At 41.7% G+C, this 22,700-nt stretch overlaps 1 protein-coding gene across 6 annotated transcripts in view; it reads right to left on the minus strand.

The window, feature by feature from the left end:
• Positions 1 to 897, minus strand: part of TMEM33 (transmembrane protein 33) — a 42,897-nt gene extending 42,000 nt beyond the window's left edge. For 3 of the 6 annotated variants that reach the window (XM_082464305.1, XM_082464306.1, XM_082464307.1), the window contains exon 1: positions 513 to 893. In XM_082464305.1, coding sequence (XP_082320431.1) covers positions 513 to 557 — 45 coding nt within the window. In that variant the 5' untranslated portion in view covers positions 558 to 893. Of the gene's footprint in view, positions 1 to 512 lie in introns of all 6 variants that reach the window. The other 3 variants (XM_082464303.1, XM_082464304.1, XM_082464302.1) reach the window with 3 other exon arrangements.
• Positions 898 to 22,700: the final 21,803 nt, after the last annotated feature.

Below are 22,700 nucleotides of genomic sequence, written 5' to 3' on the forward strand. Positions count from 1 at the left end.
CAAGAAACTAGTAAGCAGCAGATCTGCATCTTAAAAATAAAAAAGTTACAAAAGCATAATAACATTTCTCTTCGTAAAACGACGAAAGGAAAAGAAAACGACCGCTCCCCTCTTTCGGCTTAAAAACGGGCAGAACGGTTCTGGGCCAACACGCGTGTGCGGAACAAGGCGTGTGTCACGCCTCGATCTCAGGTGGCATCTTCAACCTTAGGACACAGGACAGGGACCGAGGGGTGGGAAGAAGCAAGAAGGCCTAATCTTCGCGGCATACAGGTGGGCATGCAGGTGAGGGCCACCTGCTCCAGGCCGGCCTGTTGTCGCTTCAGAAACAGAAACCTGTAGCTCCCTCTAACGTCTTCGCTCACGGTCGGCCCTCTCCCCACCCCCACCCGGACCAGTAATCCCAGTCCTGAGAGCAAGGAGCCTCTGGAACGCCTCGGACCCGACTCCCAACACTTCCTGCTCCTTCCTAACTTGCAAATCAAGCCACACGGCCCTGCCCGCTCACTTACCACTGCGCCCGCCCCTTGGGGGCCGTTCGGGGCCGTATCCGCCATGGGGATCTCACGCGTCTGGGATGCTGCAATCGGAAAGGGGAAAGAGCGAAGGAAGGTCAGCGCCGGGGCCGCGACACCGGGAACTGGCTTTCCTGCTCCCGGCGGGAGTTTCCGAGCCTCCACAGAGCAAAGGACTCGCCGCTTCAGGGCAGCGGACTGTCCCGCGGGTACCCGCAGCGGCCGGGAAATACCTGTCCGACACCACCAAGAGCAAAGCTGGGTTTCTAGAAAGAGCGGAGCGAAGGCGGAGCTTCGGAAGAAGGCCCAAAGGGCCGAGCTAAGGCCGCCGGCTCCAGCTTATTGCCGAACCCGGAAGTGCTCCCCTCACTTCCGTGGGGAAGAGGCGGTGACGCAGAGGGGAAACCCGCAGCGGTGCCCTGAGGCATGACGGGAAGTGTCGTTTTTCTGGCTTCGGCTTCCCGTGTCGTGCACGCCCGTTGCTCTGTAAGCTAAGAAGCGGGTCTGGCCAAGCAGCTTTTGTCTCATCGTCACAGCTCAAAGATGGTCTTCCCTGCCCATGGAAAACCACAAAGGCTCTCTACTCCCTGATATAGAAGCCTCAGAAATGTCTTCTTTGCTGTTTTGTTCCAGGGGCTCACGAGGCCCTGTGGTGCTACTTCTAACATTAGTTATGTCAGCAAGCATTTCCTGAGGCCTGCTGTGTGACAGGCTCCATACTTGACAAGGAAGATAAAAAGATGGTTGTGACACAGACTGCGGGGGAGATAGGCAAGATGAAATCACGGCACACTGCTTGTGTCCTATGCGGAGAGGCCGAGTTAATCACAGGAGGCCCTAATCAGTGGGATCTGGGAAGGGTTCCTGGAAAATCTGTTTCTGGCCCTAGGTTTTGAGGTAGTTCAAGGAGAAGGTAGCTACATGGGGGAGGGGATTGCAGACGGCAACAGAAAGTGCGTGAAGCAACAGGACAGAGAACTTGTTCAGTATAACCACAGTGAACATCCCAGTGGAGGCGGGGATGGGCGCGGGAGGCATGTGTGTGTGTGTGTGTGTGTGTTCGGGGGAGGATGTGCATTGTGCAAGATCTGGGTTAGAGAGGCCAGCAGGTGTGCTAAAGAGAGGATCTGAACTTGACCCGAAATCCAGAGAACCATGGTACAATCTTAAGAAGTGTGACATTGTGAGACATAAAAAGATCACTCTGGAAACAGGATAAGAGGATGATCAGAGAGGCAAATCAAAAGCCTGGTGCTTAATAGGGAGGCCATTGCATATATATAGCAGAGAAGTGATGGGATTCTGAACCAGGCAGTGTTATGCGGGAAGAGAAGAGGAAAGATGACTTGGAGAGGCCATCCAAGATTTGGTGACTGACTAGATATGGGTGTGCTGGAGAAGAAAGGTCATCTTTTGAGACCTAGAGAAGAGCTGTAGAGAAGGAAGACTTAGAAGAGCAGGACATTGAGAATAAAATCTGAGGGGTTTGGGGGGAGGAAGCTGACTAGAGATTTACAGGCAGCTGGTACCCCACTTGAAAACCATGACTCTGTGTAGATTTCCACCAGTAGCCATGAGTGGTTTAGGAGCTAGTCCACTGTAGCTAACAAGTCAAATGGTGCCATCTTGAAATCACAGTAGGGGCTTCCCAGGTGGCACAGTGGTTAAGAATCCACTTGCCAATGCAGGGGACATGGGTTCGAGCCCTGGTCTGGGAAGATCCCATATGCCACGGAGCAACTAAGCCCATGCGCCACAACTACTGAGCCTGCGTGCCACAACTACTGAAGCCCGTATGCCTAGAGCCCGTGCTCCGCAACAAGAGAAGCCACCGCAATGAGAAGCCCGCAGACCGCAACGAAGAGTAGTCCCCGCTCTCTGCAACTAGAGGAAGCCCACACACAGCAGCAAGGACCCAATGCAGCCAAAGATAAATAAATATTTTTTTAAAAAAGAAGCTACAGTAAACTTCTGTTTTTCTAAGGCCACTGCCCAAGTTCAAGTCCTCAGGATCTTCAGCCTGAATTACCCATCTAAGGTAAAATGCCACATCTTCTGCACTCCTCACATATCATTTACTCCATATTTTTATAGCACTTATTGAAACCATTCACCTCTGATTGGGACTTGAACCCACATGCCGGGACTCGAACCCAGCCTAAACCCAGAATGGGACTTGAACCCACAGACTTTTAATTAGAATCAGTCAACTCTTGTCTGGACTTACTGAGGCTCAGGTTCCTTGTGTCTCAGTGCAGAAGGAATTCATCGAGAGACAAAGTGATAGGCAAGAAGTAGCTTTATTAATATAAGACGTCTGTGAGAGATGCAAGCAGGTAGGTGAGGGGGCTCTGCCCCAAGGATTAAGTGGGCTACATTTTTATAATCAAAGGAAAGTGGAGGAGGGAGAAAAGACCCCCTTCTTCCTCATTCTTCGAGTAGCCGTCAGGTTTACATCAGTAGTTCCTCCTTCTTATGGAGCAGGAGAGTGTCTGACCTTATGAGGTCAAACTAGGACTGTCATAAGCGTTTATTCAAATCAGCAGAGGGGTGGTAACATTTTTCTTTCACTTAATGACCTGGGGCATATCTCCTGCTTTATAGTTAAGCAAGCCTGCTTCGTTCCATGACGTTTCTTTCTTTTCTTTTTTTTTTAATTTATTTTATTTATTTATTTTTGTCAGCATTGGGTCTTCGTTGCTGCGCACGGGCTTTGTCTAGCTATGGCGAGCGGGGGCCACTCTTCATTGCGGTGCACGGGCTTCTCATTGCAGTGGCCTCTCCTGTTGCGGAGCACGAGCTCTAGGCGCACGGGCTTCAGTAGTTGTGGCACACGGGCTCAGCAGTTGTGGCACGCAGGCTCTAGAGCGCAGGCTCAGTAGTTGTAGCACACGGGCTTAGTTGCTCCGTGGCATGTGGGATCTTCCCGGACCAGGGCTCGAACCCGTGTCCCCTGCATTGGCAGGCGGATTCTTAACCACTGCGCCACCAGGGAAGTCCCCACAATGTTTCTTGAACGATTATTAACTTACAGTGGTCTCCGAAAGTTCCCTAGGTTTCCCTATCTATAATCCCCTACTGGGATTTCTACAACTACCTGTATAACTATCCTATTCCATCCCGATTGTTATCACTCTCTAACGTTTCTTATAATTATTTGTGTACCTACCAGGAGTGCATGTGTATGTGTGTGTGTGTGTATATATATGTGTGTATCTCTAAGCTTGATCTGCCATAACAAAACATCAGGCTGGGTGGCTTAAACAACAGAAATTTATTTCTCACAGTTCTGGAAGCTGATAAGTCCGAGATCAAGGTGCTAGCAGGTAGGATTCATTCTGAGGCCTCTTCTCTTAACTGGTAGGTGTCTGCCCTTTCACTATGTGCTCACATGGCCTTTCCCAGGTGGGTGCATGTGTAAGGAGAGGGAGGGAGGGAGGGAGGGAGAGAGAGACGGAGAGAGAGGGGAGATCTCTTCCTTTTTTAATAAGGCCACCCTGTCCCATCAAACTAGGGGTCCACTCTTATTACCTCACCCTTAATTACCTCCTAAAAATCCTATCTCCAAATATAGTCACATTATGGGTTAGGGCTTCAACATATGAATTTTGGAGGGACACAGTTCAGTCCATATATATGTTTTACTGATTTAAAGGATCCTCTTATTACAAAAATACTAAAATATAAGTGTCTTCTATTGTAAATTCCATATAGCCAATTGATTCTCACAGAATACTGTTGATTTTTGCTGAACTCTTGTATACATAGCAACATATGGTCGCAAATGATGAGCCGGTGTAGTTCCATGAACGTTGCTAGATATTTTTGTTAAGCAGTGAGATGAAAGTGACATATATTGAAACTTTACTCTTTCAACAATGATGTGATCAGCTTCTTTGCTGACTTGAATAATAGTTTCTGAATATTGGAAGACTGCTTACTCAGTTTTTTTAATGCTACTCACAATGTAACAGCTACAGACATAACACACTTTTAAGTTTAATCTATATTATTAACATTCTCTTCATCACTTTTAAGTCTAGACTATCAACAATACAATAAACCAAGCCCTGATCTATGGTGTTTGCTGATACTTCCATGGTGTAAATGCTCCCACCGTGATCAATTTCAAACTGTCAACATAATGTCACTGAACATGTAGTTGGGAAGAGATGAGCATTACACGCCATAATATAAGATTTCCATTGTGTAGATACCATAGAAATAAATAAAATATCTAACATTGATAATGGTATACAATACAGTGATGTAGTAAAAATAATTAGGAACTGAGTTTTGAATAGTATCATTTTTAATATAACTTATTATAAATGTATACAATTAAAAATTTTAATAACAGTTGTGCATAGCAGCCAGCTCACCAGTTCTTAAGAACTTGATAGTCAGCTTTTGCAAGCCAATATGAGCTGGGTCCTACATACCTCTATGTGTCTTTGTTTATGACATTCCCTCAGCCCTTTCCTCCCATTTCCTTTAGGTATTAGAATTTTCCTTAGTTAAAAAAAAAAAAAAATTGAATCTTTTCCATGGAGCAACATGGCAGTTAAACCTTAATCAAGAGATTAAATTTAGCACCATGAATGTAGTGGGTTATCTTGACACTGTCTCCTGATGTGGCATAATATTCACAACATTCTCTAAAGAAATTCTTGACAGATTATCTACTCCAAATCAAATACAGCCCATCTAGACCTAACTTTCAGTTTACAGAAAATGTAAAGAGAGTAACAAGTTGAACAACACCATGAGACAAAAATCAAAACGCAGTACCTTCTACAGAATAACTGGCCTGGACCCTTCAAAAAGTAAGTATCAGGAAGCAACCTAAATGCCCATCAACAGAGGAATGGATAAAGAAGATGTGGTACATATGTACAATGGAATATTACTCAGCCATAAAAAAGAACAAAATAATGCCATTTGCAGCAACATGGATAGACCTAGAGATTTTCATACTGAGTGAAGTAAGTCAGACAGAGAAAGACAAATATCATATGATATCGCTTATATGTGGAATCTAAAAAAATGGTACAAATGAACTTATTTACAGAACAGAAATAGAGTCACAGATGTAGAAAACAAACTTACGGTTACCAGAGGGGAAAGGGTGGAAGGGATAAATTGGGAGATTGGGATTGACATATACAGACTACTATAAATAAAATAGATAACCATAAGCATCTACTGTATAGCACAGGAAGGTCTACTCAATACTCTGTAATGGCCTATATGGGAAAAGAATCTAAAAAAGAGTAGATATATGTATAATGTGTAACTGATTCACTTTGCTGTACAGCAGAAACTAACACAACATTGTAAATCAACTATACTCCAATAAAACTTTTTTAAAAAGTAAGTATCATTATAAAAGGTGGGAGAGTTATTCCAAATTAAAAGCATGTACAAAGTCATAACAGCCAAGTGCGTGGTTTGATTGTCTAGATTCTAGATTGGGAACTAGCAATAAAAGAAATTTGGGGACAATTATAGACATTTGATTATGGAATGGATATTAGATGACATTATGTGATTATTGTTAATTATTTTTGAGGGGTGTGTGATTTACAGGTAAAGTTTCTGGATGTCTGCCACTTGTATTCAAAAGTTTCAGAAAAAAAAAAAAACTAGATAGATGGATGGATAGATAGAACAAAAGCAAATGTAGCAAAATGTTAACAATTGTTCAATCAAGGTGGAAGATATGAGTATTCATTCTTATTCTCTGATTTCATCTGTGTTCAGATTTTCCATATTAAAAAGTTTAGAAGGGACTTCCCTGGTTGCACAGTGGTTAAGAGTCCGCCTGCCAATGCAGGGGACATGGGTTTGAGTTCTGGTCCCAGAAGATCCCACATGCCGCGGAGCAACTGAGCCGGTGCGCCATGACTGCTGAGCCTACGCGCCACAACTACTGAGGCCCGTGCGACTAGAGCCCATGCTCTGCAACGGGAGGGGCCACCACAATGAGAGGCCCGTGCACTGCGCAAAGAGTGGCCCCTGCTCGCCGCAACTGGAGAAGGCGCGCGCAACGACGAGGACCAAATGCAGCCAAAAAAAAAAAAAAAAAAAATTAAAAAAAAAAAGTTTAGAACAGAAGGGATTTTGTTATAGCAATATAATGCCTTCTGAGTTTTAATATGCCAAAAATCATACAGTAATTTATTATCAGGTATTGTATATAACGATCAATCAACTGACAGCTCAATTTGGTCCTCCACTGGTATTGAAAACAAGTAATTGAAAGTGAACAGCAGCAGAATATGCCACTTTGCTATAAGGGTTATTTTAAGCTGAAGGCAATTGAGAAGCAGTAGGTACAAGCTCTCTGCCCTCTCCTCCATTTGCCTAAAAACAGAGCATAAATTTGTAAAGTTCTTCCCCCTCCTCTCTCTACCAGGAAGGACAAAAGTTACCCTTACCAGCCCAGACATGGCACCAAAGCAATCTATTGTACATAACAAACTTTACTAACTAGCCCTTATTTTCCATTAGTTCCCGTATATATTTGCCTTCCCACAATTTACCACCCTAAAAACTCAAAAGTCCTTTTCCTTTATTTTGTCACTTCTCTTTTGTTGAGATGCTACATAAGCCCAAGTTCTAACCAACTTGCTACATAAGCCAAGTTCTAACCATTCCCCATGTGTATGAATCATGTTAATAAACTTCAGTTTGTTTTTCTTGTTACTCTTTTTTGTCAGTCTAATTTATAGGACCCCAGCCAGTGAAACTAGGAAGGGTAGAGGGAAAAGATTTTTTTCCTCCCATGCAAAAGTCACCCAGATTGCAAAAGGATTTGTTTACATGGTTACTGAGTCAAATTTTTTCTCAATATCTAACCTGATATTTTAAATTGTCCCTTTGTTCAGTGCTCTAGAAAATTTGACAGCTACTGAGACTCAGAAGATCGAGTAAGATGCCTTTCAAAATGTGAAAAGGAGGTCAGAAAGAACCAGTGTGACAAGTTCTCAGAAAGATAACTTTTAGGAAAACAAGTACATGGAAGTTATGGTTTGGTCCATGCCATTAAAAGTATCAGTGCCGGTATATCTTTTAGAAAACCTTTTTGTACTCTCAGGGGTACATGTGTCACAGAAGTTAATCATTTGCCATATTTACTTTATATTGTTTCTTTTTTATAAAACAATACATATAAAGTTGAAACCCATCCCCATTCCATTATCCTATCCAGAGCTACCTCTTCACTGAACTTACTATATTCTTTCTGTTCATGTTCTTATACTTGTCTTGCATGTGTATTTATTACCTAGGTACATGGAGAATAAAATACAGTACAGTTTTGTATCCTTCTACACTTTTAATAGATGGTACCATACTTCATGTATCCTCCTGGAAACCTACTTTTTTTCAGTCAACATTTTGCTTAAGTTGTATCCACGTTAGTCCACCTAGACTTAGTTTACTTACTCTAGTGATAATTACTATATCCTACAATATTTATGAATTACCAAAATTAATCTCAGTGATGAACATTTAGTTTTTTCCCTTTAAAATCAATTCTGCAGTGAACAGCTTTGCCTGAGCGTTTATCTAGAGTAAATATTTGAAGTGGAATGGGTAAGCCATAGGGTATCTTCAACCTTACATATAAAAATAATTGCAGGGACTTCCCTGGTGGCGCAGTGGTTGGGAATCCGCCTGCCAAGGCAGGGGACGCGGGTTCGAGCCCTGGTCCGGGAAGATCCCACATGCCTCGGAGCGACTGAGCCCGTGCGCCACGGCTGCTGAGCCTGTGTTCTAGAGCCCACGAGCCACAACTACTGAAGCCTGCGCGCCTAGAGCCCGTGCTCCGCAAGAAGAGAAGCCACCGCAATGAGAAGCCTGCGCACCGCAACGAAGAGTAGCCCGGGCCTGCCGCAACTAGAAAAAGCCCGTGTGCAGCAACAAAGACCCAACGCAGCGAAAAAATAAATAAATAAATATTTAAAAAAATAATAATAATAATTGCAAATTTACTTCTCTGAGTGGTCGTACTTAGTGTATGAGAATATCCCTAATCCCTGCCAACACTTTTTTTTTTTTTTTTTTGGCTGCATTGGGTCCTCGTTGCGGTGCACGGGCTTCTCATCGCGGCGGCCCCTCCCGCTGCAGAGCACGGGCTCTAGGTGCGTGGGCCCCAGCAGCTGCGGCACGCGGGCTCCAGAGCGCAGGCTCAGCAGCCGCGACGCACGGGCCCAGCCGCTCCACGACACGCGGGATCCTCCCGGACCAGGGCCCGAACCCGCGTCCCCTGCACTGGCAGGCGGACTCCCAACCACTGAGCCACCAGGGAAGCCCTTGTTATTTTTAGTTCTCACCAATCTTACGTGTATGAAATGGCATATCATTGTTTTAATTTGCATTTTCCTAAGTAGCAATGAGGTTGAGCATCTTTTCACAACTTTATTGGCCATTCAGGTTTTCTCTTCTTTTGCCTCTCTTTCTATTGTGTTGTTTGTCTTTTATTATTATTATCCATTATTATTTGTTGGAGTTTTAAAAATTTATGTTTAAATGTTAAAATTATGTTTTGATACCAGTCCTTTGTTATGAGTTGAAAAATTTCCTTTCACTTTCAAAGCTGAATCAAAATACTAAGTGAATACAGGGAGGATGGATGGAGGAACAATCTGTCCCACAACCTTAGCCCCCAAGCTGAACTAGAAACTGCCAGGCCTGGCTCCATGAAGCTGCTAAATTAAGATAAATGAAAAGGGGGCACAAACCAGGTTGCTTTCCAAATCTTGCTGATTTATGAAAGATGATATTCCCCATCAAAACTCTTTTTAATAGTTTGACTTTGTTTTCCTGACTGAATCAACTTAATCATATTATTCTAACAATTGAGTTATTTTGATTTCATTCTCTTTGCCTCTTCTGCATTCTCAGATGTGCTGAAAATACACTAAAAAGGACCACAGATCTACATCTACAAGTACAGCCTACAATGGAGGTTCTAGAAAGATTTCAAAGAAGAAATAATTTCTTTTGAATGGATAAAAATAAGGAGCTAACTACCATTCTTACAAATGGTGCTCACTTTTAGTGACAGATTTTCTTTTTCTATTGTCTTTCCCTGGAGCTTAAGCCTCTGAAAGTCAGACTGTATTTTCTTCATTTCTGTGTCATTCCCCTAGACTTCAAGCAAAACTATAGACGCTGATATGGATCCCAGGACAGTGTTTCAGGAAATTTAGGGACAGCATAAAATATACTGAGGTCATAGTGGGAGAAGTTGAAACCACTTTGCCAAGACATTTGGTACCGTAAGAGCTTTCGCTGTTAATGTTGACTATTGAATGCCATGACATCTATCATCTTTCTTCTGTGGGAAGTATTGTGAATAGTTTTGTGATTTGTGTTATGTTTGATGTATGAATGATATTTCACCCCCTTCTTTGTTTTTGTTTTTTAACAATTGGAATTTGTCTTTTTTTTCCCTAGTGTATTTCTTTACTTTCTTCTTTGATCCATCTGTTTGGTAGTGTTAATTAAATAAGGAGGCCATTAGACCAAGGTGGTTCTAATACCTTATCAGCCTACTAAGCAAACCAAAACCTAAGCCTGTTCATACCTCAAGGTTAAGAAATCAAAACCTAAGAAAAACCAATTGCAAACAGCCAACTAGGCTTTTCCAGATAAGGCAAACATTTAAACTGTAGCCTATCAAATAGTTTCCTTGCTTTGCTTCTGCCCTTCTTCTATAAAAGTCTTTCCCCTAGCTCCTGTCAGTGGAGCTTCTAAGTACTTCTGGTTTGGCAGTGCCGGATTAGAATTGATTTTTGCTGAAATAAACTCTTAACATTTTTAATATACCTCAGTTTATCTTTTAACAGTAGTGAGATAACTTCCCAAATCTACATGGTCATCTTAGTCAGGACTCTCTTGATTGCAAGTAACAGAAATTAAGCCCAAACGGACTTAAGGGGGAAAAGGGACAAAGTATTGATACTTGGCTACTCTGAAGAGACCAGAGTTAAATGATCTTGTAACAGGCATGACTGGACCTAAGAGTACAAATGATATCAAAGGAATCTGTGTTCTGGTTTCTGCTTACCTCTGAGTTGACTTCATTGTCAAACTGATCCTCCCTTAACTCCAATTCATATTCCACCAGGTTAGCAAGACCAGCCCATAGAAAGTGCTTCTTGCCTGGTACTTTCAAATAATGGTCCAAGCTTGATTCTCAGTGGGTCAAGTCTGGTCCTATAAATTCTTAAACCAATCAGTGAGACAGAAGGACCAGGCTTGGGTCATTCACCCACATTTGTTTAAATGGAGTAGTAAGAGGAATATGTGTGGCATCAGCCTCATCTGAAACTCCGAGTGTGTTGCTATGAAAAGAACGAGGTATGAATGCCAGGAAAGCAAAAACAATATAATTCCACTTCAATCATCATTTTTTTAGCTCATGCTTTTTATATTTTTGCTTTTTTTTTTCAGTGCCTGTCAATCAGTTTCTACTTGATAAGAGTTTCCATAGGATGAGGGTCAAGTTCTAAGTGTTACCCAGCTTATTTTAATTGAAAGAAAGAAAATTCTGCTGTAACACAAACCCTGTAGCTGAAGCAGTTGGCTACCAAGAGGCCATTACTCCATTTGGCTAGAAATTGGCTGATGGAGCAAGAATTGATTCCAGAGTTATTGATGATTTGGCTCTCCCCAGTTTTCAAGGGGAATTCTACTGAACCATCAAGTCATCAATTTGCTCATTTCTGCTTCCAGCAGTGATTAATGATCCTGTGGTTGGATAGAGCATTTTTGCAATTGCTAAGTGCTGAGTCACTCATCTCATTAGGAATACATTCCTACTTTTATTTGCTGCCCCAAAGTAAGCTCCATAAGCTCTGCAGTTACAGTGTGAGGTCTTAATTTGCGTGTGTGTGTGTGTGTGTGTGTGTGTGTGCGCGCGTGCGCACGCATGCGCCTGCCTTTGTCCTTGACTAAGCTATTTTTAATCTCTGTAATTAATCAGCAGTGTTTATTATTTTAGTTTTCTATTACTGCTTAAAGAAATTACCACTAATTCGGTGCCTTAAAATAGCACAAATTTACCATCTTACAGTTCTGGAGGTCAGAAGTCCCTCATAGGTCTCCCTGGGCTAAAATCAAGGTATCTGCAGGACTCTATTCCTTTTTTGGAGACTGTAGGGGGAAATTCATTTCCTTGCCTTTTCCAGCTTTTAGAGGCTACTCCATTCCTGGCTTCTTGAACCCCTTTTCCCATCTTCAAAGCCAGCAATGTTGCATCTTTCTGACCATCCTTCTGTGGTTAACAGCACCCTCTGACTGTTTTGCTTATCCTCTTCCACTTTTAAGGACCCTTGTGATTACATTGGGCTCACCTGGATAATCCAGGCTACTCTCTCTGTACTAAGGTCAGCTGATTAGCCATCTTAATTCTATCTGCAAACTTAATTCCCCTTCGCCATATAACCTAACATATTTACAGGTTCTAAGGATGAGAATGTGGACATCTTGGAGGTAGGGGGAGACAAGCACTATTCTGCCTTTCACATCCTCAGACATATAAGAAATTCTGCCTGGGTGGAGGTGGGATTGACTTCTCTACCCACCCACTCCTGTAGAAAAATCCAGTTCTGCTTCCATTTGTAAATTCATCCAACATTTCTTTACTCCATATAAATTTGACTTCTCCTTTGAACCACTTTTAAGAAATTTCCCAGTTCTCTCATCACTTAATGGGCTACAGAAAATCTTTGACATGTGTTTACACATAATTTCTTATTATAAATATTATACATTTATAATATGTCATAGTTTTACCTTGTTTTGAAAATATATCAGACACTTAGCTACTAGAGGTAGAAATTAAAAAAAAAAAAAATATATATATATATATATATGTTGGGCTACACCCCGCAGGCTCGGAAGCCCTGCACTTGCCCAGCTTCAAGACGGAAGAAAGAGCATGGAGTCAGCAACAGAGACTTCAGTGGTTTAATGGACAGGGGGATTTACATGTCTGAAGCAAGGTCCTGGAGCGACACCCCTACCGTGGACAATGGGCAGGACGTGGCAGTAGTGTCTGCTCCTGGGGGGTGGAGGTGGGGAGCGTGGAGGGGATTGGGGGTTACCAGTTATGGGGGAGTTGACATCAGGTTGGCTCATCGGTTACCAGGGAAACTAGCAGAGGGGTACGCCCCTCACCACCCCTTTGATATGCTATGTTGGTGGCTAAAGTTAGAACAATCTTTAGCTGGGGCCTGGGGCAAGTACGTAGGCAGGTCGGTCAGGTGAGTAGGGTGAAGCAGGCATTGGTCGAGCAGGGGATGGACAGAGAGCAAGAGAACAGCCATCTTGGGTGGCCTGATCATATATATACACACTAGAGATGTGTTCTAGGGCTTCAGAAAGTGAGGATATCCACCACCTCTTCTATCTTCTTATAAATTTCAACATGGGCAGGAGATGGACCTGGCTGGGACTCTACTGCCTACTGGTTGAAAGTCAAAGATCAGGTTACTTCCCCCGACACGTGAAACTCACTTTTTTTTGTTTTTTTGTTTTTTTTGAGGCACAAAATAAGATCATATTTATTTTAATGCTGAAAGAAACTCATGTTTGTATAACAATCACTTCAAGGGAATTGTTTCAAATCATCTGTTCATTACTCTAGCTGGATCCCAGAAGTTTTAAAATCTACATCTTAAAGCTGACAATTAGCTATCACCCTACCTCTAGTCATTGACCGACAAATAGTGTTTCGGCGAGATTAAATGAAAAATTTAAACGTTTCTGGGTAAAAGCGTAAAGTCCAGTTACTCTTCACAAGGATGTTGGAGAGTTCTCTGTTCTGATGAGTAGCAATTACCCTAGCTCTATTTTCTTTCATCTCAGGCACCTAAACTCACCCTGACAGAGTAACTTACTTTACCCTACCTATTGAAACACAGCATCCCAATAGATCAAAATTTCCAGTAGTCTAGAAGAAACAAGGAAAATACGAGACAATAAACTCGACCTATCCTTATTACTGTGAAAATTAATAAAGGGAAAGCTCACTAAAATGGAGTCAGGAGGCCAGAAGGGGGAGCTCTCATGCACACACCACTCAACATCAATACTGATTCCAATAGGAAGAGATGTACTTCGCATCTCCAGCAGAAACTGACACTACTTTACCATCATCAGCCAGAGGAAGAAAGGTATTCTCCTTGCCTGGCAAGAGCTCATCCAGTGACGGACTGTCCCAACTCAGCCGATGAAAGGCCACTGTACCTCGAACTCCCAATTTCCTGCAATGTACTTTTTGTTTATAACAGGTCCTCCTAACTTCCCCTTCTCTTCTATGAGTTTCCCCTCCTTTGTTTTAAAGGGCTTGCATGTAGTTCACCATAGTTGCATGTCCCAAATAACAATTCTTTGCTGCTCCTGCATAAACCTATTTTGCTGGTCAAATAACTGGCTGTTTTATTGTTTTAGGCTAACATTACCAACCCAAATCCTTTTCATTTGCTACTTTGATGCAGAGGAACTAGACAGTAGCTCTATAGATTAAGATTGTACTACCCATCTGTGCTTTAATTATAACAAAATTTCAGTAAAATAAAAATGAAGAATAAATGATGATGATGATAATAATAGTAAAATGAGTATCACATAATGGAATTTGTAGGCTTGTTAGAAACCTGAAAAAGTCAGTTTGTGTTCTAAATGGTATTTAAGTGTATTTATCCTTTTGATCAGAGTCCAAAGGAATAATTTTTATTTCTTTTTAATTTGCATATCTTCTCTCCATTAGTAACGAAAATAGTTTGTATTTTAGGTGATAGACCTACTATGCTTTAATATTTTTTCATTATGAAAATAACATATGCTTATACTGGAAAAAAAATTTTTTAAGTAAGAGGAAAAGTTATTTACAGTACAACCATCCAGACAACCATTAGCTTTTATTAATGCCTAAGTGTTTGTTGGACTTTTCTCTTACATTGTAATATTCATCCATATAAAAATTTTTTTATATTATTCTTTTCACATAATACAATAAGCAATCCTATGTCATTGTTACTTAAGTTTTATTGGCTATACTATTTCACCAGCTAGGTATTCCATAGTTTAAGTAATATTGTTATATTTGTTATCTTTATGGCTATAATAGGAATTTGACTGTTATGGTGGCTTAAAAGATATTTATTCATTTTTTAATTACTGCTTGATAATTAAATAATTCATATAAGAAGAACAAAATTCTGTAGTTAACATTTTCAAAATATAAAATTCAGATTTTTTTTTTTTAATTGAAAAAATTCTGCAGTAGAACCTTAAAAACAAAACAAACAAACAGGGACTTCCCTGGTGGCGCAGTGGTTAAGAATCTGCCTGCCAATGCAGGGGACATGGGTTCGAGCCCTGGCCCGGGAAGATCCCACATGCTGTGGAGCAACTAAGCCCGGGCGCCACAACTACTGAGCCTGCGCTCTAGAGGCTTTGAGCCACAACTACTAAGCCCGCGTGCCTAGAGCCCGTGCTCCGCAACAAGAGAAGCCACTGCTCGCCCAACTAGAGAAAGCCCGCACACAGCAACGAAGACCCAATGCAGCCAAAAAATAAAAAAAGTTAAAAAAACCTTTAAAACTCAAAGCAAATCACTAGACTATTTGTCCATGAATTCATCTACAGTTTTAAAGACAATAAGAAATTCTCCTTCTCCTTGACATCAGTATCATTGTTACCCATACTGTATAACAATAGACATATATTGATCACTGACCATAAGCTTAGTAAGAGCAGCTTGTAAAAGTAGGCACTGAGGGCCTCCCTGGTGGCACAGTGGTTGAGAGTCTGCCTGCCAATGCAGGGGACACGGGTTCGAGCCCTGGTCTGGGAGGATCCCACATGCCGTGGAGCAACTGGGCCCGTGAGCCACAACTACTGAGCCTGCGCGTCTGGAGCCTGTGCTCCGCAATGAGAGGCCGCGATAGTGAGAGGCCCGCGCACCGCGATGAAGAGTGGCCCCCGCTCGCTGCAACTGGAGAAAGCCCTCGCACAGAAACGAAGACCCAACACAGCCAAAATAATAATAATAATAATAATAATAATAATACAGGAAAAAAAAATAGGCACTGAGCATATAATACAAAAATAAAATGGAAGTCAGTTTCAAGCACTAGTTCCTTCCATTTTATTCAGAGCTGTTTTTTCAATATTCATTCATTTATTCATTGAATATTGAAGGATCACTAACTAGGTACCAGACATTGGAGAGAGGATAGTTAATAAAAGAGATGAGGGCCCTGTCCTCTTATAGCTTTCATTCTAGGGCTGGCTGGGTCGTCTTCAAACTATTTATTATGGCATATTCAATGCCCTCTGGGATCTGGCTGCTAATGATGAAGAATCAGAACACTGTGCTGAGTTACTCAAAAGGCACTGCCCCTCTCTTGGCACTCATGTCCTCTGTGGTAGCTAGTTAATATGAACATGACCACTCCTACTCCTAGACTTGACGTTGTAAAGGGAGGTAATGTTTATGGAAGCTCAGGAAAAGAAAGCCATGTGGAGAGGGCTGTCTTGGCAGCAGCTATAACCTTTGGTCTAAGAGGCAGCCATTCTGCAGCAACCCCACAGGGAGAAAGCCAGGGATTTAAAAGAAAAAAAAAAACACAACTCTGTTCCTACCTCCCTCTGATCTTCTACCAGGGATCCGCATTGGCCAAATCCAAATTGAAGCTAAAGAACAAGGGTGACCATTGATGCAGCTCATGTAATCAGCTTCCCAGGGCTAAGAACTGAGCAGAGAAAGGTAGAGAGTGGATCTGGAGGGACAAAGAGAAGATATTCAGCACAAACCCTATGAAATGGGTAGTGTTATTGTGCCCATTTTACGGATGTGGGAACTGAGGTACCCACAGTAATGTGCCCATTAGATAATGGGGGGGGGCAAAACTGGCATTTAAATCCGGAGTCTGTGTATTTACTATCTATACTGCCATTCTTTCTCCGTATCTCCCAAATAGTGCCATACACAGGACAGGTCCTCAATAAATACCTTTTGAAAGGAAGGAAAAGGAAGGAGGAAATAAACGAAACTATTTGTGAAGAATTCAAGTTAGCTCTCTAGAAGAATATCCTGGGTTAACAAAGGCAACAGATGCTCATCTGGCAAATTTTCATGAACCAGATAAATCCTGGTTTTTAAGGATTGCTCAAGTTTACTCCCCCTGAAGGTGAGGGGTGTGAATCAGAGAGGCTCTATCCAAGGCCCTGTCTTCATGATTCTCTCTAATCAAAAAAATTTTTTTACTGTGGTAAAATATACGTGACATAAAATTCACCGTTTTTTAAAAATAAATTTATTTATTTATCTATTTTTTTTGGCTGCGTTCGGTCTTTGTTGCTGTGCACGGGCTTTCTCTAGTTGCGGCAAGCGGTGGCTACTCTTTGTTGTGGTGCGCGGGCTTCTCGTTGCAGTGGCTTCTCTTGCTGAGGAGCACAGGCTCTAGGCGTGTGGACTTCAGTAGTTGTGGCATGCAGGCTCAGTAGTTGTGGCTCACAGCCTCTAGAGCTCAGGCTCAGTAGTTGTGGCGCACGGGCTTAGTTGTTCCGTGGCATGTGGGATCTTCCCGGACCAGGGCTTGAACCCATGTCCCCTGCATTGGCAGCCAGATTCTTAACCACTGCACCACCAGGGAAGTCCCAAATTTACCATTTTTAAGTGTACATTTCAGTGGCATTAAATACATTCACATTGTTGTGTAACCATTACCACCATCCATCTCCAGAAATTCTTCACCTTCCCAAACTGAAACTCTGTACCCACTAAACAATAACTCCCTATTCCTCCTCCTCAGCCACTGGCAACCATCATTCTTCTTTCTGTCTCTATGAATTTGACTATTCTATGTACCTTATATAAAAGGAATCCTATTGGTACAGCCACTATGGAGAACAGTATGGAGGTTCCTTAAAAAACTAAAAGTAGAGCTACCATATAATCCAGCAATCCCACTCCAGGGCATATATCCAGAGAAAACCATAATTTGAAAAGATGCATACACCCCAATGTTCATTGCAGCACTATTTACAATAGCCAGGACATGGAAGCAACCTAAATGTCCATTGACAGAGGAATGGATAAAGAATATGCGGTACATATTTACAATGGAATATTACTCAGCCATTAAAAGGAACGAAATAATGCCATTTGCAGGGACACGGATGGACCTAGAGATTGTCATACAGAGTGATTAAGTCAGAAAGAGAAAGGCAAATATCATATAACATTGCTTATATGTGGAATCTAGAAAAATGGTACAGATGAACTTATTTGCAAAACAGAAATAGAGTCACAGATGTAGAAAACAAACTTATAGTTACCAAGGGGGAGGAGGGTGGGATGAATTGGGAGATTGGGACTGACATATATACACTACTATATATAAAATAGGTAACTAATGAGAACCTACTGTATAGCACAGGGAACTCTACTCAATGCTCTGTGGTCACCTAAATGGGAAAGGAATCTAAAAAAGAGTGGATATATTTATATGTGTAACTGATTCACTTTGCTGTACAGCAGAAACTAACACAACATTGTAAAACAACCACAAAAAAATACTGATCCCCAAAAAATTAATAAAAAAATAAAAGGAATAATACACTATTTGTCCTTTTGTATCTGATATGTTTCATTTAGCATAATGCTTCAAGGTTCATCCATGTTGTAGCATGTATCAGAATTTCATTCCTTTTTAAGGCTATATATTGCATTGTGCATATATACCCCATTTTATCTATTCACCCATCAATGGACATTTGGACTGTGTCAATCTTTTGGCTATGGTGAATGACACCACCATGAACAGTGGTGTACAAATATCTGTTTGAGTCCCTGCTTTTTTTTTTTTTTTTTTTTTTTAAACAAATCTTTTTTTTTTTTTTTTTTTAATAAATTTATTTATTTATTTTTGGCTGTGTTGGGTCTTCGTTTCTGTGCGAGGGCTTTCTCTAGTCGCGGCGAGTGGGGGCCACTCTTCATCGCGGTGCGCGGGCCTCTCACTATCGCGGCCTCTCTTGTTGCGGAGCACAGGCTCCAGACGCGCAGGCTCAGTAGTTGTGGCTCACGGGCCCAGTTGCTCTGCGGCATGTGGGATCTTCCCAGACCAGTGCTCGAACCCGTGTCCCCTGCATTGGCAGGCAGATTCTCAACCACTGCGCCACCAGGGAAGCCCTGAGTCCCTGCTTTTAATTCTTTCAGATATATACCCAGAAATGAAATTGTAGGATTATACAGTAATTCTATGTTTAATTTTTTGAGGAAATGTCATACTATTTTCCATAGTGGCTGCACCATTTTTCATTCCCACCAGCAGTGCATATGGGTTCCAATTTCTCCCTATCCTTTCCAACACTTGTTGTTTTCTGTTTTGTTTTGTTTTTAATAGTAAACATCCTAACGGATGTGAAGTGGTATCTCATTTTGGCTTTGATTTACATTTTCTTAATGATTAGTGGTGTCAAGCATCTTTTCATGTGCTTATTGGCCATTTATATATCTTCTTTGGAAAAACGTCTACTCAAGTCTGTTATGGCCTGAAGTGTGTCCCCCCCACCAAAAAAAAAAAATTCATATGTCGAAAACCTTACCCTTAGCTCCTAAGAATGTGACTGTATTTGTAAATAGAGCCTTTAAAAAGGTAACTAAGTTAAAACGAAGCCATTAGAGTGGGCCCTAATCTAATCTGACTGGTATCCTTATAAGAAGAGGAGATTTGAAGACACCAGGTAGATATCAGGGATGTTTGGGCACAGAGAAAAGAACACAGGGAGGAGGTGCCATCTGCAAACCAAAGAGAGAGGCCTTGGGAGAAACCAAAATTGCAGACACCTTGATCCTGGACTTCCAGCCTCCAGCACTGTGAGAAAATAAATTTCTGTTGTTTAAGCTACCTAGCCTGTGGTATTTGTTATGGCAGCTCTGGAAAATTAATATGTAAGTCCTTTGTCCATTTTTTAAATTGGGTTGTTTGATTTTTTGTTTTTGAGTTGTCAGAGTTATTTTATATATCCTACATATTAATCTCTTATTAGATATATGATTTGCAAACATTTTTCTCCCATTCAGTGGGTTGCCTTTTCACTCTGTTGATAGTATCCTTTGATGCACAAAAGTTTTTAATTTTAATGAAGTCCAATTTATCTATTTTTTCTTTTGTTACATGTGCTTTTGATGTCATATCTGAGAAACCATTACCAAATCCAATGTCATGAAGCTTTCCCCCTATGTTTTCTTCTAAGAGTTTTATAATTTTAGCTCTTACACTTAGGCCTTTGAGCCTTAAAAGTTATTTGTTGAGCACCTAATCTATTTACAGAACTAGGTATTGAGGGGGTAACAAAAAATGCTTAACTTTGTTTTTAGTAGGCAATGTGTGATACAGAAACTAATGCAAATAAGAAAGGAACATGTGCTATAAAAAATTACCAATCGAGTGCTTTTGGAAGTTTCATAGGAATGACAGCTCAGGGAGGATTTCATGGATGACATTTGAGCAAGCACTTGAGAGATATTTAGATTTGAACTTACAGAGATTGGGTAGGTGAGCATTCCAGGCTGAGGGCATATTGTGAGCATGCACGGGAACTAGTGGTAGTTCACTGGCTAATGTGTGGAATATGTGTAAAAGAAGAGCAAGAATTAAAGCCCAAAAGACAGGGCTTCCCTGGTGGATCAGTGGTTAAGAATCCGCCTGCCAATGCAGGGGACACAGGTTTGAGCCCTGGTCTGGGAAGATCCTGCATGCTGCGGAGCAACTAAGCCCGTGTGCCACAACTACTAAGCCTGTGCCCTAGAGCCCGTGTGCTACAACTACTGAGCCCGTGTGGCACAACTACTGAAGCCCACGCACCTAGAGCCTGTGCTCCGCAACAAGAGAAGCCACTGCAATGAGAAGCCCACGCACCGCAATGAAGAGTAGCTCTGGCTCACCGTAACTAGAGAAAGCTCACATGCAGCAACAAAGACCCAACGCAGTCAAAAATAAATAAATTAAAAAAACAAAAAACCCAAAGACAAGCCAAATGCATGCATGGGAGAGAGAACAAACCAGAAAGTGGTTAATTAAATCTAAGACATCCTTACTGCAAGGGTTCCAGGTTACCTTTCTGGGCTGTTAACCAAACCTGGGAAATCTATTGTTCTGCATAGCTTGTAGACTAATAAGAACATCTCTTCCTGCAAAATGAAATTTTATTAAAGAAAAAGGAAACCTTTAACTATTAGGTGTTATGCCACGGATAAATTCCTGTGATCCATAGTCTCACCTTGTCCCACAGTAAGCTAGGGAAGGGTCAATCATATTGGCTTACTCTGGCCCCAAGCGGTTTAGCAGCACCTCCTGAGTCTAATAATGCCCCTGTATTCTAGTTGAGCTGCCACAGGAGGCTGAAACCTGACAGCATTGCCTTAACAAGGCATAAATGGTTTTCCACTTCTGTAAATGAGGGGCAGATTCTAGGTCTTTGGTCTGGATCTTCCCACACAATGCTATTTCTGGGTACATCTCCCAGTTCAGCTTTCCACAGGCACTACCTAAAATTTTGGGAGAAACCCATGCATTTCTTTTTAGATGTACAACAATTAGCATGTTTCTGAAAGTAATCTACAAAAGGGATACATTTTGTTTGCAAAAAATTTCAGCATAATAGGTAAGCAATAATAATAATTATTAAAAGCTACCATAGGGAGTTCCCTGGTGGCCTAGTGGTTAGGATTCTGGGCTTTCAATGCCATGGCCCAGGTTCAGTCCCTGGTTAGGGAACTGAGATCTTGCGAGCCACGCGGAGTGGCCAAAAAAAAAAAAAAAAAAAAAAAAGAGCTACCATAACCTATCTAGAGATAGTCCCAGAATTTTATTCTATGCACATGTATCACATGTAACCTAAAACTCTTGCTTTTAATATGTTCACCAGTTCTGCCTGGAAGTCCTCCAAGAACACCTCACTTATACTTGAAAAAACATTTTATCCATTTTATTTATTTATTTATTTTGGCCACGGCACACATCGTGTGAGTTCTTAGTTCCCCTGGCAGTAACAGGGCTGAGTCCTAACCACTGGACTGCCAGGGAATTCCCTTTTTAAAAAATATTTATTTACTTATTTATTTGGTTGCACCAGGTCTTGGTTGCAGCAGACAGGGTCCTTAGTTGTGGCATTCGAACTCTTAGTTGCAGCATGCATGTGGGATCTAGTTCCCTGACCAGGGAGCGAACCTGGGCCCCCTGCGTCGGGAGCACAGAGTCTTAACCACTATGCCACCACGGAAGTCCCAGGAATTCCCTTTTTAGAACTGAGTTTCCTTGTTTGCCAAGTGGGGGAAAGTAAAAACAAACACTCAACAATATCTATTATCATTAGCGTTATTATCAAACCAGTCTATCAGCTTCAGTCATCACATGGCTGAATTTCTGCCTTACAGCAGCTGCGGTAATCCTAATCCTCTGCCTGAAAGCCTCTTTGGCAAAGCTCTGCCTTGGGCACTGTCCTTAATGCAAACTTCAATGTCCATGCCAAAGGGCATTGTCCAGCTAAGCCGCCAGTCCTTCCCAACCTTCCGGTGCTCACATGCCAGTACTCTGTCGTGAACAGAGGTGGGGAAAAGTGCCCGCTTTGGATTACATGTGGTCATTGGGTTTTGCAAAGCAGCTCTGTCTTCATCAGAAGTGGATTTACTGTGAAGTTAAAGAAGCTTATGCTTCAGTTTCCTTTACTTGTGTGGGCTCTTTCCAAGACCCTGTGCTGTGTTTACAATTAAGACTACTATCTCTTTCTATTCTAGCTTTTTATCTCCCTTGTGTCAAAGGGCCCCAGTGGCTGTAGGAATTTTGAGAATCCAGCAAAAGGAAAGTTGATTTGCAAACACACTTAGTTTAGGTTTAGTGGGATATAGTTAGGTGGTCCCTAGTCACCTTGATGTATAGGTATTTAGTTATGTTAAGACATTCAGGCTTAAGAATGGCTTCCAAGAATATTCCTACCACTGCGTGGACTTACTAGTGCTGTGATATGAAGGTGCAAGAGTAGAGGTGATCTGAACATGACTTACAGCATCTTGCAGTAAAAGAAAGACCAAAATATGTGGAACTGAAACCGTGCACCTCAGATTGGGACTCGAACCCAGCCTAAACCCTGATTGGG

Source organism: Balaenoptera physalus (genome assembly GCF_965194825.1).
Source record: "Balaenoptera physalus genome assembly, chromosome: 5".
NCBI lineage: Eukaryota > Metazoa > Chordata > Mammalia > Artiodactyla > Balaenopteridae > Balaenoptera > Balaenoptera physalus.